Source organism: Perna viridis, chromosome 9, assembly GCF_037379345.1.
Source record: "Perna viridis isolate PV_CMFRI_1.1 ecotype Kerala chromosome 9, ASM3737934v1, whole genome shotgun sequence".
Lineage (NCBI taxonomy): Eukaryota > Metazoa > Mollusca > Bivalvia > Mytilida > Mytilidae > Perna > Perna viridis.
In genome coordinates, this window is record NC_142453.1 from 36786500 (window position 1) to 36814177 (window position 27678).

The following is a 27678-nucleotide window of genomic DNA, read 5'->3' on the forward strand; positions in this document are numbered from 1 at the left end:
CCTTATATACAAGTCAATTGTTTATTTAATTAAGTAAAGCTGATGACTAGAAGATGATCAATAGAGTTCACACTCTGTTAGATAAACATAATGAGGATAGTACTCGGTCTAATGCCTCGGATAATACTCAAAAGAATACACAAAGAATGACATTACTCGCCTTGATCCAGATTAAACCCGTGATATTGCTCGATTGATTATTGTATTTGATTAATATGAAGTTTTAATCGTAAGTAAAATTAAATTTTGCATTTTTTTTCTCAAAAACTACACGTTTAATTAATGATCTTTATGTTACTATTTGAATAAATCAAAGTTATTGTAACAGTAAATGCAAAAACAACAGATTAAGTAATATCGACTTATGAGACTGATATGTAAACGAGTTAATTTAAAAGAAAAACGTTTAAAAATATGTATTGGAAACTTATAGATTTTTTTGTAAAATCCAACTCGTGTGAATTCAGAAAATATGTATTTTATACATACATGTATGTGTTTTAAAAACTGCAACGTTCAAGATAATGCTTTTAAAATAACCAGATCAGACATGGTAGAATCTCTGTTAGGTATGCACGACATTATGTTTGAAGTAGAAACCTAAAAGCTAATATTCTTTCAGAAGTTAGTTTCACTCTATGCAAATATTGTGACGAAGAACGTTCTTCTCGAAAGAATTCAGGAGTCCTTATCTTATCCAGAACACACTTTTTGCGGTTGCAACGACGTGACCGGATAGACAATTGTACTGACTGTACGCTTTCAGCAGTTATGCAATAATAGCAATGGTTTCATAGGATTGACAGTGGCAAAATCATACAAGGACTTACAAAACTCTTACTTTCTCGTTAAAGCCACAACTTGCATCCCTCAGACAGACCCGAAAAGCTGCAGTAAATGTGAATGTATACCATGACACAATAAGACGTTAAACTTTATTTTGTCATATACATGTATCAACTTTTGTTCTCTGGTATCATTCTTAACTACTTGGCCATATCTGCTTTCCTATTTTTGGACGATTTACACAACAATGACCCCGAGAAACTCTCGCGTGTTTTGATGGGTCGTACTTCTGATCTTAATTATGCATTTCTCGACTTAAACATTGAATGTTTTGTTGAATTGTTTAATTTATTTAAATTTCAAGGGTACCAAGGTTATAGCGGTAATCATAGGAATGTAATCCAAGGACAAAGACCAGACATAGAAAACAGACATACACAACAAAGAACATAAAGTAACTAAAATGATACTTACAAAGTAACAAAAGCAGATGCGCAACTCGGACTCCACTAAAAACTGGGAGCATGGACTAGGGGCACCGGCAGGGTAAGCGTCCTCTGCTTTTCTAGAAACACCCGCCGAGTTACTTATGAAAAGTCAAGTCTGGGGTAGACAAACAAGGAAAGGAAAACTATGACCCGTTGAATAAATCAGTTTTCATGGTACAGATAGATACACTGTAACGATACACGAGTTCTTGATGACGACCATAAAACTTCTGTAGTGATGACTTCAATCTTGTAGCAACATAGCTAAGTTATCCACTAATTTAATAATCACCACACTACAAAGCAATTAACTAATCTTGTCAACATTTGACATAAAAACACTTTGCCATGTATTGTTTGTCTTCTAACACAAGTATATTTCATAGCTAAAATGTGTAACGGGAGAGCATGATTTGACTCACAAAATTATACTCCGCCACCGAGGATCGAAACCTAGACCTAAATCTCCTGCCACATTTGCCCCACCTTAAGAGTCTTTGTTCCACGAACGACTCTAACACTAGCTAAATAGCTAAACAAATCCCGTGGGTTTTTTAGTTGAGCGCCAAATGTAACGGGAGAGAATCATCTGACTCACAAAATTATACTCCGCCACCAAGGATCGAACCCTAGACCGCTCGATGACAAGCCGGCGACAAACCGATTCGGCTGAAAAATTAATCCTTTGACCAAGTCAATTAACTGGCTAATTAAATCTCACTACTTACTACAACGCAGGTAGGTCAACCTGCCACAAATGAATGAATCAAAATTGATCTTCTTCATAATCATTTTGTTTTACATCATTTTAAACTCTGTGAACTGGTGAATGCCAAATATTATGTATAAAGTCATTTATTTTCTTTACAAAATCATAACTGGAATTTGGTAATGACACAAGAAATCAAAATTTATACCCAATTCTTTAAATACTGTAGCAACCCGTGAAAGATTTTGTTCAGAACACAGAATCTTAGTACTATTTTATTGACTATCAATGCAAATAACTTGTGTCTTAGAGCAGCTAATTATTAGGCGAGATACGTTACAAAACATATGTGTAATATGATAAAGACTAATATATAGAAACACAGTTTAATAAAAATGTACGTCAGCGTTAAGTTGACAATTCAAAACCAATCTACATCTCTCATAGGTTCCCTCAGTGACTCATCTGATCCATTCATAAGTAGTGTCGTATCGTCAGCAAATTGAGAAAGTGTATGTTCTACTTGAGTGATAACTAATATTTTATAATTTTCTCGAGTCTATTAAGCTTCTAGCTCTATAGATTCAAGAAAATGGTAAGAAAAGCAGATAAAATAAAAAGGTGAGGTGAGAAAGGATCTCCCTGCCTACATCCTCTTTCAATGTTGAAAAAAGATGAGATTAACCGTCTTGAAAAACAGCAGAATTGATGTTTCTAGCCAGTTCTTTGTGGAAGTATAGTTACTTTTAAAATCAATCAAAAATCCTATTTTTGAAGGATTCGCTAAGGAGTGGTATTCTTTCTGTTGATGATAATGTTGATGAAAGACCTTTTATAAAATTTATGAACATTTGTGTGATAGATATAATACAAACATAAATATTTTGGAGTATTATGGTATCGTATCCATATTATGTAAAATAAAAAAAGAAGTTTCATCTCAGGATTTTAAGTGAACTCTACCATTAAATCTATTATACAAACTATTTTGAAAGTCATAGATTGTAACATGATATGTTTGAGGTGTGTGTTAAAAAATGATACTGTATTTCTACTGGAAATGTCAAGTACGAAATTTTATTAAATTTAAACAACCATATAGACTGTGAAAAGGTCAGTAAAATGTCTTTTATTAATACAAAGAATCCCAAGTCACAGTGGTTACAATACAAAATCAATCACATGATTTTAACCACGAACAAGTTTTTATATAGGATTAATGAGGTCTCCAACTCTTTTTGTGTTTTTCGTAAAAATGAAAATGAAATGATAGATTATTTATTATGGGTATTTGAAAATTGTACAGAACAATGTTTTACTATGGATCAAACATTACATTTATTGTACAAAATATTTTGAATCACAATTGGTTTATCAGGCCTTAAAAAACTGTAGTAGGTGTACAATATAGAGAGGATAATTGCTGTGAAAAATAAGTGTCTAGAAAAAATTAATCAACTTTGGCGTAGTTTTGAGCTATAAATTTGATAGATCCTTCTTCAGGCAGGTGCAAATATGTTAAATTTATAAATTTCTTAATTATTATGTTTCATACAAGATTTTTACTCAAAATTTAATATCTCAATCACTCCATCTCTTTTAACAATTTCTCTTCTCACTTCTACTTACAACACTTATTTTACAACTAAAACCAACATTATTGGCGACATATTCTATGATGTATTCTGTATTTATGCTGAATCAATTGTGTTATACATGTTGGATTAAAAAAATAAATTTTCAAAACTTCAAATACAACTGTGCGTCCGTAATCTATGACATAGAATTTGTTGATTTAGATAATACGTGAAACATATTTATTTATTGAATATCTCCATCCGTGCGTATTAAATTTCCACCACGTTCGCATCTAGTACCTCGGCATAGCCTGGATCGTACGCCATGCTGACAGAACGATTAGTTCTGATAGAAGATGCCCGAATCTGACTGTTTTTGTCTCGTTTTGACTTTCCTGCCATCATCTGTTTAAGATGGACGATGAGAGCTGAGATGAAAACGAGGGCGATGAGAACTGCAGCCATTCCGATATATGCTTGTATAAGATGAATGTTACTGTCGTCTATAATAGTACGAACAAAGGTATATCAAAACAATGTTTATTCGACTTAAATATAAGATAGAACAAAAATAATCTTGAATGTGTTCATTATAACAGATACAAGTTTCCACAAACTTTGTCATAGTGTCCAAGTTTTCCTTTGGGAGATGGAACACTTATTATTATCCATGTAATAGAGTATATTAAGTGGAACTTTAATGGTAAAGAAGGGGCGGGGTGAACGCAGCGAACATTTCAATAATTAAATACTCTAATTAGCTCAGAATGTAACCTTATTTTATTTGGCCGGCATTTGGAAGGCCGATTGTGACGTGACGACTTCGCTGTGCTCACTCCGCCCCTTCTTCACCATTAAAATTTCATTTAATATAGTCTATTACATAGATCAACCAATTATCTGATATATCAACAGATTTTCACATTGGTCTTAAGGCTTACTGCAGATTTTACTTTTGATATCATTCAAATGGTACAATGTAATTCCCAATAATATGAAACTTTCTGTCAACCGAGACATTTTATGTTTTTCAATTCATCGCAAAGTAAAAAAGCGTGCGGCAAATACCGAGTAACTATTTTCCGAGAAACGTGCGGATAATAAACTGTAATGCAAAAATGCAAATCATGCTCAACAATGGTAGTTCCCTAATCAGACCTGAGTCTTAGTTTTTCATCCGGTTGTTGCACATGTTAATTTGAGGGAAAATATATAGACTGTGTATGAAATTGGCACTTTGCAAGAGTTATAGTTCTTGATTTGGTTGATTAAAGTATGCGATGAATATATGGTTTTCTCCAAAGTACAGATATCTTTCCTGAAAGGACTATAATTCCATAACACTATTGCGTACGTTGACCCAAAAGCGGTTTGGTGGATTTTTCTGCACCGTGCATATGAATCACCTCTACATTGGGCAGTGTCTGAACTTGAGAAGGATTGGTAACTAATTAGAATTATGCTATTGAATATATAATGAGAGGATGTCATGTGTATTGAAATTTAAATTGTCGGAAATTAAAGTCTTCACTTGGTCTGAAAAATCGCATATGGAGTCATGTGCTCTTTGCATTTTTTATTTGAACCAGAAATTTTAAATCATCCTTGATTTTATGTTGTAAGAATTAAAAAAAAACATCCGCGCGCTTAATTGTGATGCCATATCCCATTCTATTACCACTGATTGAGGACAGTGAGATCTCATAGGAGCCACTTGAAACGGATACACCAGTTCTGTTGTCACATGTCAATTCCTCTGTAGAACAATCTACGTAAAAAGTACACAAAAGATACTAAATTTGGTTCAAGAGCTAATGGATATACAATATCGCATAAAATCTCATGATATTTCTTTTTCTTTAATTATTTAAAATATATGTACATGTACTTATTTAATTAACTCATTAAGCATTTTGGAAGTTCATGTTTTTCACATCAACGCGTGAATGAAAACTACTCTGATTGATTTTTGTCAGCGCTGGCCTTTCCAAAGTCGTATGTATCAGCTATAGACGTGAAACTTTATTTAATACATTAGATATCGTTCCATTTTATCTACTTTATTATTTATTTATCAGCTTACCAGGGGTCGACACACATCCCTTAGTTGCATCACAAGTCTGGTTTCTTGTACAGTTACATTTATCTCGGCATTTAATACCATATCTTCCTGGTAAACATGAAAAATTGCAATTCTTACCATAATACCCAGGTGGACAAGCTTAAAATATAAGAAAGCATCAAATTATGATATGTATTTTTCGTGCGTTAATAATATAAGTGTTATTTAATAAACCTTGTCAGTTGCCACAGTTTGTCTCGCGATACAGCGTGCTGACTCATATGTGAAAGGTCGTTGGTTCGATCCACATCAGAGTAATATAAAGGCTTCAAAAGTCTCTGCAGCACAAGTGGAGATAACATTGGCTCGAGCTCGGAGTCAAAATAATGTGACAGGAATTTCATACCTACATGTGGACTATTTCTTCTATGAGTTACATTTAAGCACATTAAAGATTAGGCTCAGAGTGTCAGACAAATACAAAGCCCGGCTTATCGATTGATAAAATGTTTTCGTCCTTAAATACGTTAAAATATTTACCATAGGATTTTTACACAAAAATGTAAGCAAGCTGTGATTGATTCGAGAATAGTAGAATCATTCGAGTCACAGGTAGAAAGTATCAGTATGTAACTAAAATGAAATCGATCTTCGTATCAAAAACATCTGAATTGTAACCATAACTGTTGAAATATCCACATTTATTTCATCGTATCGTAATAAGTTTTTTTCCGAACTGTTACGAGAAATAAAACAAATGAAGAATTCAGTATTTTTGAAATATAATGAAATAAAAATAAAAGTCATGTTATAAATCGTACCTATACAGGACTTGTTTACTTCATGAAAATCAGCACAGCAATAGAATTTTAGTACGTAAACTACCGTGCTGAAATAATAATATTTGAAATTATTACATGTAAACAGCTAAGATTATTGGAAGCATATTTCATCTTTTTTTTTGTCAAATGCTTTGCATTGACAAGGCGCGACTTTTTGTACCAAGTCATTAACTTTTTCTAACATGGTAGATTTAATTTATATTTTATATTTTTGTACTAGGATAATACCTTTGTATGATGGAATAAACTCATGCGATCATGTAGTTGCATGAACATTGTTTATTCCAATAACTGCATACGATTGTCGATATCGAGCATCATATGAGTTTAGAATTTTAACAATTACCAGAGTGGTTTCAGGCTAAAAGTTTCATGGTATGATACCTAGCAAATTTGTTAGTCAGAAGAATCGTTAGTACTAAGAATTAAGTTCAAGGTTAAAATTTTCCTCTAAATTTAAAACTTTAGCGTTCGTTCTTTAAATGTCGAAAATTAAAACATATGCTTTAATTTAAGTATTTTCGGCGTGCATAACGCGTTTGTCAATTTCATTAGTTTAATAAAACAAATGGGAAAATATCAATCTTCTTATGGAGTTAATTCTTTAATCAATTTAGGAGAAATGAAAAAAAAATGGCATTATGCACTTAGGTTATACACTGAACAAATACAAATGGCATTTGATCTAAAACGTACGATTCAACAATAATCTTCATTGTGTTAGTAATAAATTGTCTTACCCATTCTGTAGAGTTAGTTTTTCTTTTTTCGGGCATGCATTACTTGATCTGTTCTGAGAAATAGATGTACACAATGCAATTTTAAAAGAAACGCAAATGAACATGTAGATATATATCCAATATCTCATTTTCCGTCATATTTCGTGCTACATAGACATTTGTGTAGTAATGTTTCCGCATCACATACATGTAGTATTTGGGTACTTGTTAAGGTCGAAAGTAATTTCGAATTGATTTCTCTTATATAGTTTAGACAGGATGTGACGATGCTTAATAATCAGGGAAATACTTTGATAAAAAGCATGAAAGGATGAAAGAAATATTTGACAAAAATGTACAATTATGTGAATGTCTGAAAGGTACCTTATACACTGTATATGAGCGCATTATTATGAAACTTAAAGTACACATTTTCACTGTCACCATATAAAGTCCTATCTCCTGCTGTATACTCGCTTAGACGCTATTTATCAGTTTTCGACTCTCCCACAAACAGCAATAAGCACACGCATCCCTTACTGCAAATAATAATAATAATAATAATAAAAAACATGCGCGTTGGAAAGAGCTTCGAGGATTTGTAATGATTATTGCTTTTGCCATGTGAAAATTTTAGCAGTCTTTTTTTTTTTAAGAAATCATTAGAATTAGAGCCCGAAGAACTAATTTACAGATGTCGTGGCCTGAGACGTATTGTGATATTTTTTTCTTTTTAAGAGATAATACATGAGTGAGGTAACTTAAAGAGTAGTTAGGGTTGCATTTATTCAATTGGTTTCATACAGTAAAGTTCAAATAAATATTTGCTAGAGTCGCTTTATACCGTAAAATGCGAAGAATACAAAAACGAAAAAGGAGAAAAGGCCTATATTTATATAAATCCACAAGCCGTAACGTTCTGTCTCATATTATTTTTACTGAACTATACGTTGTCATGATATTGGAAAAAAATACTTTGTACATGTTCTAGATTTCATCCAGTACGGACTTATTACATGTATACGACACATTTAGCATAAACTATTTCCTCTGTGTGTGTGTTTTTTTTTTAATGACGCATTGATTTCCGGTTACGCGGATGTTTGTGAGAACATTTTACATCAAATTATAGTTAGTGATCTGCCCTCAATGACATTTTTTTGTTGTTTTGTTTTGTTTTGTTTTGTTTTTTATTTTTAGGTCCTAAAGTTTATGAATGTCAATTGCTGGTGGTGTAATGTTTTTTTTTTCTTTATTTTCCCTATTTTTGAATTAATCTTTGCAAAACAATTACATTGAGTGAACACTTTCTATTTCTGCCCCATGCCTAGAAACTACACCTAAAAGGCTTCAATTCATCTACTGTTGATGAAGATACATGTACTGTATGGTCCATTTAGCTATTGGTGTGACAATTTGGGAAATTCCATGTGTAAAAATGTATTTATCGATGCCCTTATGCATGAAAACAAATTCTTGAAGCAAAATACACTGAGTAATTTTCCATTGTTGTTACACTCTTTAAGGCGTTTAGGTTTCCCCCACGCACAATACCCAAACGCACGATAAACAAACGCTTCTATCGTGCGTTTAAACAAGCGCTCCTCTCGTACGTTTAAACGCACGATAAACGAGCGCTCCCAGCGTGCGTTTAAACGCACGATAAACGAACGCTCATATCGTGAGATATCGTGTAAAAATAATAATATTGACATATAATGAAGACAGAAAAAATAGAAAATAAAATTAATGAAATCATATGAATGATAGCAAAAAATATAGAAATAACAGCTAAATCAAGGAAATAATAGAAGTACAAAAATAAACGAACGCTTCTATCGTGCGTTTATCGTGCTTTTAAACGAACGCAAAACGATGTGAAAACGCACGATAAATGATGCACGGTCGCTAAAATGGGAAACGTGAACGTGTCCAGGAGTGTAGGCCCCGCTTAATCTTGTTGAATAATTGTACATGGACATGTTCCTTCCAACTTTGACATAAAAATACCCCATCACCGCAGGGTATCATGATAAGATGTGTCACCAACAATGTTTTACAAACCGTCGTAAAATTAGGCCCTTTCCTCTCCCGCGGCATTACAACCAACGGTAGTACGCTTAGCGAAGGAGAAGGGGTACCATGCTGCTAGTGTCCCCTCACTGACAGGTTTCCGCTCAAGTACAAACAAAATGTACGAACTTTGTTGTGAGAGTCATCTGGTCTCACTGAATAGAGTGTCTAATGTCTTGATACTAGTACCCTTAACTCAGTTTCAGGCCATCTTATTTTACGAACTCCAATGAACTTGATTTTGTACTGCTTGATTTTCCTTACTAGTTTAGCGAATTTCTGAGTTTGGTAAAGGGTCTGCATGTTCAAGCAGCTCATTTGTCGAAGTATCTCTTCTTTCGAGGTGAAAACAAAATACCCATCATTCTTCCATCGTATTGTGTGGTATCTATCTTTCTTCAATCATGTATATTCAATAGCTGGAACTCATTTTTAAAGTGAACAAATGATACTGAACCAACAAACAACCAGGCATATAAAACAAGGATTGAGGTAGTACACATGTATCAACAAATATCGTATCAATTTGAGAACACAGCTAACATAGTTATTACGCAAATACATGTGTGTCTACTTCATCGTATTCGGTTAATATCTTTACAAATTATGAATATTCGGTTAATATCTTTACAAATTATAAATATTCGGTTAATATCTTTACAAATTATGAATATATGAGCTATAAATCGCCAATTTATTTTGCCGTTGATTCAAACATCTTACACGAAAAATGACAAGTTGAAGGTGCAGGTCTTATTTGGTAGGTGGGGCAGAAAATATGATAAAGTCATGTCATTTGCGGAACTATTTCAATTAGTTCTTTTAAGTTAAATTACACGTTAGTATTGCATTGTCATAGACATAAGCTAATTTTTCTATCTCTGTAATATTATACTTCGACTACATCCGTAATTAGCACACTACAACCATTTCATCTACAAGTTTTTTTAATACATAGATAGACACCTTTAAGATATCCACATAAAAAATAAATAATTTCAACATACTTACAAAAAACCAACTTTATGAAGTGTCAAAATTTAACGCTTTTTCTGACATTTATGAGTATCTTATATTATGTACATACATTCATACATACACGTTTAACAGTGAAAGTTTTGATTTTTGTATACTTTTTACTTTATCTGTTCATGTTAAAATAATATCCTGATAACTTCGAAACTATCCATTTTCTCATTGAAATGATAATTGTACAATAACGTTTCAGAAAAGTTAATCATTTGAATTGTTCACAATTTTACAATATGGCACATGAAGAATCAATAGTATTAACTATCACCGTTTTTAACTCCACTAGAAGCATCCAAATAACTATATCTTTGTGTTGCTGTGTTTTTGTCTTGATGTTGTTTCTGTTCAGTTTTTGAATGACGACCGAACTTATACTTATTTTTATTTTGCTGTTCTACCGTGAATTGTTCTTGTGGAATAGTTTGAGATAGAGGTCTGTCATGGCTACTATTCCAATCATTGTGATAGTTTGTCTTATCGGGCAACTCTCTGTGAGCTTCATGATTAGGTTTTTGTGACTCGTTGTTTGAGTAATTATTCATCGAATGCGATGCCAATGATTGGTATTTATTCCTCCCATGTGTTTTAATCTGTAAATCGTTTTGTAATTGGTCATAACCATTGTTTGGAGATTGTGGACCTAGAGGAAGATATTTATCCGTTTCGTGTCCGTTCGTCTGTTTTAATTGATCATATTGTTCTCGACGTTCTTTTTCACCAAGATATTCATAATATCTGTCTTCTATTTCATCGTAGACGTTTGGTCAAGTCAATTAACTGGCTATTTAAATCTCACCACTTACTACAACGCAGGTAGGTCGTCCTGCCACAAATGAATGAATCAAAATTGATCTTCATAATCATTTTGTATTACATCATTTTAAACTCGGTGAACTGGTGAATGCCAAATATTATGTATAAAGTCATTTATTTTCTTTACAAAATCATAATTGGAATTTGGTAATGACACAAGAAATCAAAATTTATACCCAATTGTTTAAATGCTGTAGCAACCCGTGAAAGATTTTGTTCAGAACACAGAATCTTAGTACTATTTTATTGACTATCAATGCAAATAACTTGTGTCTTAGAGCAGCTAATTATTAGGCGAGATACGTAACAAAACATATGTGTAATATGATAAAGACTAATATATAGAAATACAGTTTAATAAAAATGTGCATCAGCGTTAAGTTGACAATTCAAAACCAATCTAAATCTCTGATAGGTTCCCTCAGTGACTCATCTGATCCATTCATAAGTAGTGTTGTATCGTCAGCAAATTGAGAAAGTGTATGTTCTACTTGAGTGATTACTAATATTTTATCATTTTCTCGAGTCTTCTAGCTCTATAGATTCGAGAAAATGGTCAGAAAAGCAGATAAAATAAAAAGGTGAGGTGAGAAAGGATCTCCCTGCCTACATCCTCTTTCAATGTTGAAAAAAGATGAAATTAACCGTCTTGAAAAATTGATATTTCTAGCCAGTTATTTGTGGAAGTATAGTTACTTTTAAAATTAATCAAAAATCCTATTTTTGAAGGATTCGCTAAGGAGTGGTATTCTTTCTGTTTACGATATTGTTGATGAAAGGCCTTTTATAAAATTTATGAACATTTGTGTGATAGATATAATACAAACATAAATGTTTTGGAGTATAATGGTATCGTATCCATGTTATGTAAAATAAAAAAAAAAAGTTTCATCTCAGGATTTTAAGTGATCTCTACCATTATATCTATTATACAAACTATTTTGAAAGTCATAGATTGTAACATGATATGTTTGAGGTGTGTGTTAAAAAATGATACTGTATTCCTACTGGAAATGTCAAGTACGAAATTTTATTAAATTTAAACAACCATATAGACTGTGAAAAGGTCAGTAAAATGTCTTTTATTAATACAAAGAATCCCAAGTTACAGTGGTTACAATACATGATTTTAACCACGAACAAGTTTTTATATGGGATTAATAAGGTCTCCAACTCTTTTTGTGTTTTTCGTAAAAATGAAAATGAAATGATAGATTATTTATTATGGGTATTTGAAAATTGTACAGAACAATGTTTTACTATGGATCAAACATCAAACTCATGTAGAATTTGTTGATTTAGATAATACGTGAAACATATTTATTCATTGAATATCTCCATCCGTGCGTATTAAATTTCCACCACGTTCGCATTTAGTACCTCGGCATAGCCTGGATCGTACGCCACGCTGACAGAACGATTAGTTCTGATAGAGGATGCCCGAATCTGACTGTTTCTGTATCGTTTTAACTTTTCTGTCATCATCTGTTTAAGATGGAGGAAGAGAGTTGAGATGAAAACGAGGGCTATGAGAACTGCAGCTATTCCGATATATGCATGTATAAGATGAATGTTACTGTCGTCTATAATAGTACGAACAAAGGTATATCAAAACCATGTTTATTCGACTTAAATATAAGACAGAACAAAAATAATCTTTCTTGAATGTGTTCATTATAACAGATACAAGTTTCTGGCTTAATTGTGATGCTATATCCCATTCTATTAACACTGATTGAGGACAGTGAGATCTCATAGGAGCCACTTGAAACGGATACACCAGTTCTGTTGTCACATGTCAATTCCTCTGTAGAACAATCTACGTAAAAAGTACACAAAAGATACTAAATTTGGTTCAAGAGCTAATGGATATACAATATCGCATAAAATCTCATGATATTTCTTTTTCTTTAATTATTTAAAATATATGTACTTATGTAATTAACTCATCAAGCATTTTGGAAGTTCATGTTTTTCACATCAACGCGTGAATGAAAACTACTCTGATTGATTTTTGTCAGCGCTGGCCTTTCCAAAGTCGTATGTATCAGCTATAGACGTGAAACTTTATTTAATACATTAGATATCGTTCCATTTTATCTACTTTAATTATTTATTTATCAGCTTACCAGGGGTCGACACACATCCCTTAGTTGCATCACAAATCTGGTTTCTTGTACAGTTACATTTATCTCGGCATTTAATACCATATCTTCCTGGTAAACATGAAAAATTGCAATTCTTACCATAATACCCAGGTGGACAAGCTTAAAATATAAGAAAGCATCAAATTATGATATGTATTTTTCGTGCGTTAATAATATAAGTGTTATTTAATAAACCTTGTCAGTTGCCACAGTTTGTCTCGCGATACAGCGTGCTGACTCATATATGAAAGGTCGTTGGTTCGATCCACATCAGAGTAATATAAAGACTTCAAATGTCTCTGCAGCACAAGCGGAGATAACATTGGCTCGAGCTCGGAGTCAAAATAATGTGAGAGGGATGTCATACCTACATGTGGACTATTTCTTCTATGAGTTACATTTAAGCACATTAAAGATTAGGCTCAGAGTGTCAGACAAATACAAAGCCCGGCTTATCGATTGATAAAATGTTTTCGTCCTTAAATACGTTAAAATATTTACCATAGGATTTTTACACAAAAATGTAAGCAAGCTGTGATTGATTCGAGAATAGTAGAATCATTCGAGTCACAGGTAGAAAGTATCAGTATGTAACTAAAATGAAATCGATCTTCGTATCAAAAACATCTGAATTGTAACCATAACTGTTGAAATATCCATATTTATTTCATCGTATCGTAATAAGTTTTTTTCCGTTCTGTTACGAGAAATAAAACAAATGAAGAATTCAGTATTTTTGAAATATAATGAAATAAAAATAAAAGTCATGTTATAAATCGTACCTATACAGGACTTGTTTACTTCATGAAAATCAGCACAGCAATAGAATTTTAGTACGTGAACTACCGCGCTGCAATAATAATATTTGCAATTATTACATGTAAACAGCGAAGATTATTGAAAGCATATTTCATCTCCTTTTTGTCAAATGCTTTGCATTGACAAGGCGCGACTTTTTGTACCAAGTCATTAACTTTTTCTAACATGGTAGATTTAATTTATATTTTATATTTTTATACTAGGATAATACATGTGTATGATGGAATAAACTCATGCGATCATGTAGTTGCATGAACATTGTTTATTCCAATAACTGCATACGATTGTCGATATCGAGCATCATATGAGTTTAGAATTTTAACAATTACCAGAGTGGTTTTAGGCTAAAAGTTTCATGGTATGATGCCTAGCATCTTTGACACCCTATTCTTTACATGACATAGTCAGCAAATTTGTTAGTCAGAAGAATCGTTAGTACTAAGAATTAAGTTCAAGGTTAAAATTTTCCTCTAAATTTAAAACTTTAGCGTTCGTTCTTTAAATGTCGAAAATTAGAACATATGCTTTAATTTAAGTATTTTCGGCGTGCATAACGAGTTCGTCAATTTCATTAGTTTAATAAAACAAATGGGAAAATATCAATCTTCTTATGGAGTTTATTCTTCAATCAATTTAGGAGAAATGCACTTAGGTTATACACTGAACAAATACAAATGGCATTTGATCTAAAACGTACGATTCAACAATAATCTTCATTGTGTTAGTAATAAATTGCCTTACCCATTCTGTAGAGTTAGTTTTTCTTTTCTCGGGCATGCATTACTTGATCTGTTCTGAGAAATAGATGTACACAATGCAATTTTAAAAGAAACGCAAATGAACATGTAGATATATATCCAATATCTCATTTTCCGTCATATTTCGTGCTACATAGATAATTGTGTAGTAATGTTTCCGCATCACACACATGTAGTATTGGGTACTTGTTAAGGTCGAAAGTCATTTCGATTTGATTTCTCTTATATAGTTTAGACAGGATGTGACGATGCTTAATAATCAGGGAAATACTTTGATAAAAAGCATGAAAGGATGAAAGAAATATTTGACAAAAATGTACAATTATGTGAATGTCTGAAAGGTACCTTGTACACTGTATATGAGCGCATTATTATGAAACTTAAAGTACACATTTTCACTGTCACCATATAAAATCCTATCTCCTGCTGTATACTCGCTTAGACGCTATTTATCAGTTTTCGACTCTCCCACAAACAGCAATAAGCACACGCACCCCTTACTGCAAATAATAATAATAATAATAAAAATAAACATGCGCGTTGGAAAGAGCTTCGAGGATTTGTTATGATTATTGCTTTTGCCATGTGAAAATTTTAGCAGTCTTTTTTTTTAAGAAATCATTAGAATTAGAGCCGGAAGAACTAATTTACAGATGTCGTGGCCTGAGACGTATTGTGATATTTTTTTTCTTTTTAAAAGATAATACATGAGTGAGGTAACTTAAAGAGTAGTTAGGGTTGCATTTATTCAATTGGTTTCATACAGTAAAGTTCAAATAAATATTTACTAGAGTCGCTTTATACCGTAAAATGCGAAGAATACAAAAACGAAAAAGGAGAAAAGGCCTATATCCTATATTTATATAAATCCACAAGCCGTAACGTTCTGTCTCATATTATTTTTTCTGAACTATACGATGTCATGATATTGGAAAAGAAACACTTTGCACATGTTCTAGATTTCATCCAGTACGGACTTATTACATGTATACGACACATTTAGCATAAACTATTCTTCTGTGTGTGTATGGTTTTTTTTTAATGACGGATTGATTTCCGGTTACGCGGATGTTTGTGCGAACATTTTACATCAAATTATAGTTAGTGATCTGCCCTCAATGACATTTTTTTGTTGTTGTTGTTGTTTTGTTTTGTTTTTTATTTTTAGGTCCTAAAGTTTATGAATGTCAATTGCTGGTGGTGTAATGTTTTTCTTTTCTTTATTTTCCCTATTTTTGAATTAATCTTTGCAAAACAATTACATTGAGTGAACACTTTCTATTTCTGCCCCATGCCTAGAAACTACACCTAAAAGGCTTCAATCCATCTACTGTTGATGAAGATACTGTATGGTCAATTTAGCTATTGGTGTGACAATTTGGGAAATTCCATGTGTAAACATGTATTTATCGATGCGCTTATGCATGAAAACAAATTCTTGAAGCAAAATACACTGACTAATTTTGTATTGTTGTTACACTCTTTAAGGCGTTTAGGTTTCCCGCACGCACAATACCCAAACGCACGATAAACAAACGCTTCTATCGTGCGTTTAAAAAGCGCTCCTCTCGTACGTTTAAACGCACGGTAAACGAGCGCTCCCAGCGTGCGTTTAAACGCACGATAAACGAACGCTCATATCGTGAGATATCGTGTAAAAACAATAATATTGACATATAATGAAGACAGAAAAAATAGAAAATAAAATTAATGAAATCATATGAATGATAGCAAAAAATATAGAAATAACAGCTAAATCAAGGAAATAACAGAAGTACAAAAATAAACGAATGCTTCTATCGTGCGTTTGTCGTGCTTTTAAACGAACGGAAAACGATGTGTAAACGCACGATAAACGATGCACGAACGCTAAAATGGGAAACGTGAACGTGTCCAGGGGTGTAGACCCCGCTTAATCTTGTTAAATAATCGTACATGTACATGTTCCTTCCAACTTTGACATAAAAATACCCCATCATCGCAGGGTATCATGATAAGATGTGTCACCAACAATGTTTTACAAACCGTCGTAAAATTAGGCCCTTTCCTCTCCCGCGGCATTACAACCAACGGTAGTACGCTTAGCGAAGGAGAAGGGGTACCATGCTGCTAGTGTCCCCTCACTGACAGGTTTCCGCCCAAGTACAAACAAAATGTACGAACTTTGTTGTGAGGGTCATCTGGTCTCAGTGAATAGAGTGTCTAATGTCTTGATACTAGTACCCTTAACTCAGTTTCAGGTCATTTTATTTTACGAACTCCAATGAACTTGATTTTGTACTGCTTGATTTTTCTTACTAGTTTAGCGAATTTCTGAGTTTGGTAAAGGGTCTGCATGTTCAAGCAGCCCATTTGTCGAAGTATCTCTTCTTTCGAGGTGAAAACAAAATACCCATCATTCTTCCATCGTATTGTGTGGTATCTATCTTTCTTCAATCATGTATATTCAATAGCTGGAACTAATTTTTAAAGTGGACAAATGATACTGAACCAACAAACAACCAGGCATATAAAACAAGGATTGAGGTAATACACATGTATCAACAAATATCGTATCAATTTGAGAACACAGCTAACATAGTTATTACGCAAATACATGTGTGTCTACTCCATCGCATTCGGTTAATATCTTTACAAATTATGAATATTCGGTTAATATCTTTACAAATTATGAATATTCGGTTAATATCTATACAAATTATGAATATATGAGCTATAAATCGCCAATTTATTTTGCCGTTGATTCAAAGATCTTACACGAAAAATGACAAGTTGAAGGTGCAGGTCTTATTTGGTAGGTGGGGGCAGAAAATATGATAAAGTCATGTCATTTGCGGAACTATTTCAATTAGTTCTTTTAAGTTAAATTACACGTTAGTATTGCATTGTCATAGACATAAGCTAATTTTTCTATCTTGGTAATATTATACTTCGACTACATCCGTAATTAGCACACTACAACCATTTCATCTGCAAGTTTTTTTAATACATAGATAGACACCTTTAAGATATCCACATAAAAAATAAATAATTTCAACATACTTACAAACAACCAACTTTATGAAGTGTCAAAATTTAACGCTTTTTCTGACATTTATGAGTATCTTCTATTATGTACATACATTCATACATACACGTTTAACAGTGAAAGTTTTGATTTTTGTATAATTTTTACTTTATCTGTTCATGTTAAAATAATATCCTGATAACTTCGAAACTATCCATTTTCTCATTGAAATGATAATTGTACAATAACGTTTCAGAAAAGTTAATCATTTGAATTGTACACAATTTTACAATATGGCACATGAAGAATCAATAGTATTAACTATCACCGTTTTTAACTCCACTAGAAGCATCCAAATAACTATATCTTTGTGTTACTGTGTTTTTGTCTTGATGTTGTTTCTGTTCAGTTTTTGAATGACGACCGAATTTGTCATACTTATTTTTATTTTGCTGTTCTACCGTGAATGGTTCTTTTGGAATAGTTTGAGATAGAGGTCTATCATGGCTACTATTCCAATCATTGTGATAGTTGGTCTTATCGGGCAACTCTCTGTAAGCTTCATGATTAGGTTTTTGTGACTCGTTGTTTGAGTAATTACTCATCGAATGCGATGCCAATGATAGGTATTTATTCCTCCCATGTGTTTTAATCTGTAAATCGTTTTGTAATTGGTCATAACTATTGTTTGGAGATTGTGGACCTAGAGAAAGATATTTATCCGTTTCGTGTCCGTTCGTCTGTTTTAATTGATCATATTGTTCTCGACTTTCTTTTTCACCAAGAGATTCATAATATCTGTCTTCTATTTCATCGTAGACATCCGAGTGATTAATTGGTTCTTCGTAGCTTAAAGCAGTGATTTGATCAGTCGGATCATCTCTGAAAAAAAGAAAATACTGTTGCCTGTACCTTGTTTTTGCTATTTCTTTTTTTTTTCAGAAATGAAATATTACTCTTGCATATTTGTACTTAAGTTATTAATTGAGATAATAATTGCTGGCTTCTTATAAAGCTATTCCAGAACTGTCAGAAAAATGACAGTAATAAGACAGATTAGAACAGTTCTACGAAAGATCTAGAAACAGCTTTTAGTTCACCTCTTGTAGGGAATTAAAGCTCTAGAACGTTTCTAACTCAGTCATATATTGTAGAAATGCAGCTTTACGAGAAATGTTGCTGTATAATGCAGGTATTGTTATAATAAATCAGTTTTGAGCTATCTGTACTAGAGCTGTCAGAAGAACCCAATCTAGAACTATGACACTTGAAGAAAGATTCGAAAGGCGATTTCCTTACAGATTATCTGAAAGATCAGAATTTTATCTCCTTTGAGCCTATAACCAGGACAGATTTCCTAATATCTGGTTTTAGTCGAGTTGATTTTATGACTCACTTTTTGTAAATCCATGTATTTAAAACGACTTCACACTTTACGCAGAACATTAATATATAATATTCAGAAAGAATCTACAACGTAAAAAAAAATTGAGATTGAATGTTTTTTTGGTTTGGTTTTTTGTTGTTTTTTCTTTATTTGTTTCTTTGTTTTTTTCTTTTTGTTTGTTTGTTTTTTGTTTGTTTGTTGTTTTTTTTCTTTATTTGTTTCTTTGTTTCTTTTTCTTTTTGTTTTTTTTTGTTGTTTTTTTATGCTTTTGATTTGATCACTGTCATTTTATTCCACATTGTCATAAATAGATAATGTCTTGGAATAGAAAAAAACAACGTATATTTACCTAGTTACGTGGTCATTGTTAACCTGTGATTCTTGTACAGGTGGAGCTTCTGTTTCCGACCGTTTAATCTAGAGGTAATATCATAAGGTAGCTTGCTCATATGTAGTTGGTTAAATGATCACAAAAAAACAATGGAGTTTAGTCGTTCTTAACGTGTAAACGTCTTGATGAAAAATATATATAGGCTAAATTCATGCCAATGAGATAATGAAGGTTCAAAAACGCCTTGCGATGATATGTAACAAGAGAACTAAAAATGGGGCTTTTGACTTGGATAAATATGATAATAAATTAACACGGCTCGCATTTTTTGGCATTTCTAAGCTTCATATATAAATCTATTTTATGTCTATAACAAACAACTGCATCTATATATCCATAAAACAAAACAAAAAGAACTAGTTATGGGATGAAAACAGTTAAGGACATCATGACACAAATATATACTTTGAGATGTCTTAAGATAGCAACCATTTGATTTTTTTGGGGGTTAGGATGGGGGTTGGATCAAATTTTTCGTCCTGCATATTTTTTGTATTAAGACTATCATGAATTAATTCTAGCTCCTCTCTAATAAAAATCAAATGGTTGCTCCCTTTTGTTATCTTCATTGATAAAGCACGTATACATATTGCATAACCACCTTAGCTTAGCGTAATTAATTAGTGGAACTATTGTAAGAGATCGAAAATCAGGAAATATAAAGCTGGTCATCTTTAATTGATTAAGTACCCTGTAATCATCCAACGACGAACAACAGCAGCACACTGAAGCCGATATAACAGCAATGATGAATTCTAATGTAGAAAAACTCATTATTACTACCTGTAGGGCTACTTGTGGATCAGAGTCTCGCGATAGGGATATCTGAAATTATCATCAATATTAAAAGTACATTTAACAATACATACAGATATAGAATTAATGAGATTTTGCTTCATAAAATAAATTAATGTGAATATTTTTTTCATTTAAAAGATGAAATGAATTGGTATTCTCTTGTCAAAGTTACATGTGATTTGTTCTTCTAGTGCCACATTTCACTTTAGCAATGTTTAAAAGTAGGAGACACTCGGGAACATGATCATTCGTTTATGATGTATAGGAAGTCGGAGTCACTCAAATTCGCTTATTGTTTCTAATGTAGTTATTTCAATTGTTGGTTGTTTCTGTGCATTTGGTATCACATTTCGTCAATATAATAAATCAAGGAGTACACTGAAAGACCGACCTCAGGCTGAACTTGACCATTTTATTTATTTATTTTATTTTTTTTGGTCTATGAGGAAATAATTCAATCTCGTGGTGCACACTAAATAATTTGTGTAGCAGGTTATTTTCAAGTGTGCACCACGGGCTTTGAGGTTATTTCAATTAGAATGAAAAATACGAAAGCCATTCCTTAAATTAATCATAGTACCAAAACTCGTCGAGAAAATCAATAAAAAGTTGATGAAGACATATTTACATTACAAAATTTCGTCTATGTGGTGATGGACAAATTTTACTAAAATCAGAAAGCGTGATGCTTTTGAAATTAAATTATATGAACTACTTAGTAACTAAAATGTATTTCTTACCGCTATCAAAATTATCAGTTCCATTATAATAATGGCAGGTACAAATAATGCCGCTCCAAGAATACTGAAAACCATGAAAGCTATTTTCTGTAATAGAACAGAGAAATTAATCTTCAATTTTGTTTTGGTTTTACAAACATTTGTGGCACAAACCCTCAATGCTTCATTTTGTTGTGGTCTTGAAACTTTTTGAGAAGATATCGATCTGTCCCGGAACTTTTTTAAAGGATACCAATTTGCCCGGTGGCAGTTTTGTGCTGCCTTTTTGTATTGCGATATACCGGTACCAACTAATCGTCAAGGTAGAGGGAGGTGTAACGCACTGTAAAACCTTATTTAACCAAATATTTCGGAAATGCCTGTACCAAGTCATGATCATTGCGGTCGTTCCCAACGTTTCAGTATTTGATATCTTCAATTGTTTCAATGTACATGGAAATGTCCTTCTTTTACATCTGCTTGAAATAGAGTGATTCCTATTTCAGTGTAAATCTATGTAGGTTACTGAGTAATATAAATAGCTCTCTAGATAGAAATCTGCTCTATATTATACTAATGTGTCCTACTTAACTACCACATAATACCTATGCGATCTTTTGCTTTTTAAGTATGAATAGCATTAACATACCTGGATTTGTATTGAAATTGGAGTAACTCCTATCCAATCTGCTGTAACTATTCCTTTTAACCATTGCCTGGAGAGTTAATTTTGTTATGTCACCGGTTGCGTGGGATTCTGTCAGTGTGTGTGTGTTATTTTGGTTTCTAATTAAATCATATTCCCTTTTCTTTTCGTAGGATTCTCGGTCATTTCATTTTCGTTTTTCTTATCAAACCTGGCGTGTATCTGGTATCAATAAAGAAGATTCATCGCCGTACCGATAAAAGTACAATTCAAAGAATCTTCCATGCAAGATAAAAACGGTACAATATGAAGATAAAATGCCAATAATTATGTCACAATACATGGTGACTTCCTTACCAATCCTTTCCAAACAGATCTGCGGGACTCGGACATGAAAAGAGGAAATATGCCCGTCAGAATAAACTGTAATATAAGATAAACATGTAATGTAACGTAGTGATATAATTTTAAACCTACAATACGGGTACATTTGTACTTGTATTGTACATGTACATATCGTAGCAAGGTTCTTTTTTTTTCAACAACTGTGATTTCTTATCCGTCAAGCAAAAATATGCAAAATAAAGAATAGAACGGAAAGCTAATATAAAATTGATAATATAGATTTGACAAAAAAAGAATCCAGCTTTAATATACTTTTTTTCAGACGGCTTATATGCATCTTTGCACAAGTACAGGTAGACAAAAAGTTAAAATGGTGGCCCTTGTGTGATATAGCCTATTAAGGAGTCTAGTGTTGACACGGTATGTGATACAGATTTTGACGTAATATTCAGTATATATTGAACTCTGGTGAAAAGGTATGCGTTCAGTATGTTGTGTGTACTAGAGAAACTTACATTGTACATGTACATGTAGCATGATTAAACCTGTGGCATATTGTAACAAAATTAGGTCAGTTGGCAAACTATTCAAATCAAAATATACTATATTTTAAATATTTACCCAAAAGGACAATGTAAGGCTGCCAGCATCAAGTCCAGTAACTCCTAGTGTAGACATGTGATTCGACAGACTAATACTGTTTGATATTACACATGTCAAGCCAATAGCACAATGAATCCCCCCAAGCACCCTGAGCACTGGGATACGATGGGGTTGAACATGTGTGTTACCTGCTACTATAACGACTTGTTTTCCGTTTAACACCACGACATTTTCGCTAGACGCCATTTTTTCATTAACATATATACAATAGATGGTGAGTTCTGAAATGTAAAGCATTCTTGGGGCTCTTAAGCGTCTTAGGAAATCTGCAGTACAAAATGTAACAATATGGAGGTTGTTTTAATGTCACAACAAACGAAAACTACACCATAGGACTAACGAACTGTCAGATTATCATTAATGCGGATTAATTGTTTTAATGGTGTACACTGGAATTTATAGTGAATAAACCCTGAGTTTTGCATGTAAATATCTCATTTTTAACTACTCGTGGAATGGCAGGGTAGTTAAAATAAGTGTTAAGATATCTTTAAATTTTGCTGACTAAAGAATACGAAATAGGAATTCCACATTTAAGTAAGATTATACGGTTGTTTAATTTTTAAACAAAATATTGTTAGTCCTTTCCACTTCTCTGCGCTAACAGTCTTTTGCTGAAGTGGATTCGGACTTACGGAATGGGCTTGAATTCCCCGACATCCAAATTTTCTAAACTTCACAAACTAATGGTGTATTTTCCACCCCTTTTTAATGCTAACTTTACATTACTCGCCATTTTGCAGTAGCGGGTTCAGAGATTTAATAAAAATTTGTCCTCAAGAAAATAGTAAAAGCATTTTGCGTTCATAATATAATCCTAAATAAAGAAATAACAAATCGCTTGATTAATTTGATTATCATGTGCAATTGTTGTCGGTGTAATATTTTTTAAAGATTTAAACATAAAAATTATAATAAAAAAGAAAACTGTATTCATAATAGGGTTCGGGCATCGCGGGACTCCCGTTGTTTCCGCCTATGGTTTTGCTATCACTTGTACACAATACACACTAATAATAAGGTACTCTCCTTCTGTTATTAAACGATTCATAGAATTAAGATTAAGTTATCATAATAATATAATGACTTGAAAAATATGAATATGTAAAGGATAGAGTATCATATTAAACTTTTATCTTACCATCATCATTCTGTAGCCATTTCCAATCCCACAAACAACATAATACCCCGGATGTGATGAAACATCTTACCGTAAGTGAACACATCCTGTTGTCACCTTTATATCAACATTTTTTTTCCACTCGAACGAGCCTGATTTCCAGATTACATATCCACCCACAATTAACATTTTATTCGTTTTTTATATCTTTTTTATAGCATAATGTCTAATTGTTTTGGGAGTTTAATTAATTTCTTGTGCTTTTTGTACTGATTTTAGGTGTGTTTAATTGTGTGATATCTTCCTACAGCGGTCAGATTTAAAATAGGGGGGGGTGATCACACCAAAGTACCTTAACCCTGCCGCATTTTTTGTGCCTGTCCCAAGTCAGGAATTTCTGGCCTCTGTCTTGTTTTGTTTTCACTTTCAGTTTTCTGTTGGAGTCTGTAATGACAACTATTTCGTTGAACTAGTGTATAATGTTGTTTCGGGGCCCAGGTGCAGCCTGCACTCTGGTGGGAGGATTTCCGCGTCGTTCACTAAACAATGGATGACATTTTTCATTCCGGTAGTGTTGCTGTTGCTTTGACATATTCACCATATGCATTATCGTTGTATACATGCAGATGTTTACTTTTTGCAAACAAGTTTCCATTTTTGCTACATGAAAGTATCTCTTAACAAGGAACATTTTAATTTGTTTCATGCCCTTAATCTGTTGCTAAATCAAGCCTTAGACTATGTTTTGATCTTTACAAACTATTGACTCATTGTAAATCAATGGATCACTCTCAATTTTAATTTGTCTCGTTCAAAATAATCCTTCCATTTGTTTGTTCGATTGATTGTTTTTATGCTTTTGTTTTGTTTTGTTGTTTTTTTTCGTTTTTTTCTTTTCGTTCCTTTCTTTTAGTTCTGTTTTGTTTGTACGTGTAAAAGATCCATACCACACACACATAAAAACTAGAATTTAGTACTGATATTCTTAAAAGAAAAAAACATGTTCCAATAAGTTGGCTGAACATGGATAGGTATTTATTATTATTATTATTATTATTTTGGTAGGTTAATGTACATTTTTTGGACAAAAGCAATTTGTCAAAATTACACAATCCAATCCACTACTTACTCTAACATATACCTTGGCAACTGTAAAGTATATGGGTAAAAATGATTGCTAGTTATTCATAACATATTATGCGAATCTATATTATTGGTATTGTATTATAGTCTAACAACTTTAATGGATATAATTCATTCAGTAGTGATTTGACAGAAATGAACTAAGTATTAAGCACATGATACAGCAAAATTCATCCATAGATAATGAAAATGTAGATGTAAAACTACACAAAATAAAAAAAAATGGTAGCAAGGCAATAACATAATTATATCATTCCCATATTAAGGTAAGATACTTAAGTACTTCTCAGTCTACGAATCAGGCAAAATGTGCATAGGGTGTGGCACATGAAGAAAAAAACCAGAGATTTTATATCATTGTCCAAGTATTCATACCTCATAACCTCCAGAAATAATCATCAAAGTGTTTGTAAAGTTTGTATTTTTAAGATATTTTTTGATTGGCTAAATTTTGTTGAAATGCACTATAATAGATAAATGGCGGGAACATTTCCATCACTTTTTCCCAATATAAGCAGTCAACAAACTATCTATTTCATAGATGCTTCAGAATTAATTAAAGTACTTTTTTCGATTGTTATCTAGATGTATTGAATGTATTTGAGGCATTAAAGACGAAATTGGGAAAATGATGTGCCAAATATTGCCTGATTTTTACACTGAATATTACTTAATATTGTGCTTTTACACAGACTTTGAGCTTAGAGTCGAAAACCTGCTCGGCGGAATTTTCTTCATAAGAACACTTTCCTTGGAATACTACTCTCTGTGATCGACAGATGGCAAAATAAGGTGACCCTTCCCTTCCCGACCATGGGTTTAGGCCATCCGGAAGTCCTCGGCATGATGGATAACGGATGTTACAAGGTATACAGTGTGATTTTGAGCAGTGATTCTCCGAGTATTCACCTGTAGTGACGAAATAACACAATGCATGTATACCAGGCTGATTAACATGTAAAAAGATGAGGTAATAAACCAGTCTGTGAGAGAGGATAAGGTTGGAGAATGATACGGTTAATTGCTGCAATTACCAAGCCAGATATTACTGAAATGGCTTGTCTTAATTGAGAAAACAATTGAATTACTTAATTGCAGAACTGATTTTATGAGAATACGAATTAAGATGGCAGCTTTCTTCCTTTGTAAACGCAGAGTTTTATGTTTTGTCATGAGAAAGTAAATAAAAAAAATAACTACTCACATGGATCTAGTGGTTCGTATCTTGTTCCACACTTGACAACACCTGGCATCTCACACTTTAGTGTCTCAGTATTAAAGAGCTTAGGGTAAGGGCATTCAAGGGAAGATGCTGTGAGCATTGGTGAACACAAGATGTGTCTAGCGCAATTACTAGAAACTGGATACAGTCCTGGCTTCCGGCAGTGTATTATGGGTGTTGTTGGTGTTTGGACGGTAGTAGGTTGTGTGGTCGGCATCAATTGATTTACAATACCCTTTGTAATATTTTGCTTATGTGAACCTAGAAATATAATGGAAACATAAAAAGGCATACATGTGTTACTATATCTATACAGTTCATCTATTTGTACCAAATCTAATACAAATGTACATATCGGGTCAGGTCTGGAGCGGATCCAGAATTTCAGGTTAAAAAAGGTCGTAAATAGAATTAAAAGTCGAGCAAAGCGAGGAAAGAAAACTATGGGAGTAGAGTATTAGAAAAATCAACATTTCACGCATGTCTTTTTTCTCAATATTACGAGGGGTCATACGTAAGGTCCCGTCCCATTTGAATACACACCTGGTTGCACTGTTATTTATTTTGAATAAACTGCGTCAAGTTGTAAATTTACTGGGTATCAACGTCTTTATATTATGCTTGTTTGTAACTATTTATACAAATGTCAACACATAATATATCATAGTAAAATTTAGGAATTAAAAAAAAGATCATTTTAGACTTATTTTATTTTCCTTTGCTTTAGTTAAAGATGTAAGTTCGTTATAATTCCAGTTCAAAATTCAAATTTAATAAATCTTATTTTGGCTTTTAAATGTTTAATCTCCATAACGCTATAAGATGAACATCATGCACCATTGGATAAAACATTAATAACTTCACCAAAAATTTATACTCACAACTGTCAATAGATGTTCCAGCCTTTACACATAGTCTGTACTGTATATTAGCCACCGTTCCAGCCTGGCATACATACTTCAACCTTTCACCTTCAGAACACAGGTAGAAGACTTTACAGTCTTTAGGGTCGGGTATCCATTCTGACGGGGAGTCGGTACAAAGTGAATAAGTAACAAGTATGTGTGATGATACTAATAGTAAAAAGAGTGATGTCCGAACCATTATTTTGTTATTGTAAATTTTAACAATTAGTAATTCACATATAAATTAAACTCTTGTAGTATTTTAAAGCCTAAGACGTTATTCCTTATGCGGTGTGCTTTACAATACAATTATTCCAATTGAATTATCTTCTACGGCTGAATTTATAAACAAAATTATGTTGATCAATTTCAGCATTTGTTTATATTTAGTCAGTTCGGATTACTTAAACCAAACAAATGATAAACTTAGCAGATTACGACCTACGTCCTAATGATTGTTGACATCGTCCGCTAATTTGGAACTCAAGTCCATATCAATTCAGGAAT

The 27678-nt window shown here is 32.8% G+C and overlaps 3 protein-coding genes across 5 annotated transcripts; all 3 read right to left on the minus strand.

Annotated features, from left to right (window-relative positions):
- Positions 1–2357: 2357 nt before the first annotated feature.
- LOC148608221 (uncharacterized) lies at positions 2358–15028 on the minus strand. The gene is made up of 10 exons (XM_088543581.1): positions 14809–15028; positions 14031–14098; positions 13231–13368; positions 12794–12920; positions 12456–12683; positions 7205–7333; positions 6444–6511; positions 5644–5781; positions 5239–5328; positions 2358–4063 (listed from the first exon to the last, which is right to left on the minus strand). Exons 1-10 carry the CDS (start codon positions 14934–14936, stop codon positions 3831–3833), a joined length of 1347 nt encoding a protein of 448 aa, XP_088399707.1. The 5' UTR covers positions 14937–15028; the 3' UTR covers positions 2358–3830.
- A 2761-nt stretch (positions 15029–17789) lies between these two features.
- Positions 17790–24198, minus strand: LOC148608222 (uncharacterized). Of its 3 annotated transcripts, none has more exons than XM_088544053.1 (7): positions 23923–24198; positions 22740–23002; positions 22131–22196; positions 21149–21235; positions 20301–20435; positions 19569–19636; positions 17790–18714 (listed from the first exon to the last, which is right to left on the minus strand). In XM_088544053.1, exons 1-7 carry the CDS (start codon positions 24005–24007, stop codon positions 18150–18152), a joined length of 1269 nt encoding a protein of 422 aa, XP_088400179.1. In that variant the 5' UTR covers positions 24008–24198; the 3' UTR covers positions 17790–18149. The 3 variants fall into 3 exon arrangements, with proteins under 3 accessions (XP_088400179.1, XP_088400181.1, XP_088400180.1); XM_088544055.1 differs by having other exon boundaries at positions 22910–23002; positions 23923–23965; XM_088544054.1 differs by lacking the exon at positions 22740–23002 and having other exon boundaries at positions 23923–24065.
- Positions 24199–24993: 795 nt separating this feature from the next.
- On the minus strand, positions 24994–27642 carry LOC148608223 (uncharacterized). Its single transcript, XM_088544057.1, has 4 exons — positions 27617–27642; positions 27148–27237; positions 26249–26527; positions 24994–25953 (listed from the first exon to the last, which is right to left on the minus strand). Exons 3-4 carry the CDS (start codon positions 26481–26483, stop codon positions 25715–25717), a joined length of 474 nt encoding a protein of 157 aa, XP_088400183.1. The 5' UTR covers positions 26484–26527; positions 27148–27237; positions 27617–27642; the 3' UTR covers positions 24994–25714.
- Positions 27643–27678: the final 36 nt, after the last annotated feature.

Excerpts from the sequence above, each read along its gene's own strand:
- LOC148608223 (XM_088544057.1), bottom strand. The coding sequence starts at position 26,483 with ATGCCGACCACACAACCTACTACCGTCCAAACACCAACAACACCCATA. Across the intron at positions 25,954-26,248 it reads ATACGAACCACTAGATCCAT|GTGAATACTCGGAGAATCAC; the intron begins GTGAGTAGTTAT and ends TCGTCACTACAG.
- LOC148608221 (XM_088543581.1), bottom strand. The coding sequence starts at position 14,936 with ATGAGATATTGGATATATATCTACATGTTCATTTGCGTTTCTTTTAAA. Across the intron at positions 7,334-12,455 it reads AATGCGAACGTGGTGGAAAT|AATGAGATATTGGATATATA; the intron begins TTAATACGCACG and ends AATATGACGGAA. Across the intron at positions 5,329-5,643 it reads GGGATGTGTGTCGACCCCTG|ATTGTTCTACAGAGGAATTG; the intron begins GTAAGCTGATAA and ends CTTTTTACGTAG.
- LOC148608222 (XM_088544053.1), bottom strand. The coding sequence starts at position 24,007 with ATGTGTTCACTTACGGTAAGATGTTTCATCACATCCGGGGTATTATGT. Across the intron at positions 22,197-22,739 it reads GCCTTACATTGTCCTTTTGG|TTTATTCTGACGGGCATATT; the intron begins GTAAATATTTAA and ends CTTATATTACAG. Across the intron at positions 20,436-21,148 it reads AACTGATAATTTTGATAGCG|ATATCCCTATCGCGAGACTC; the intron begins GTAAGAAATACA and ends TGATAATTTCAG.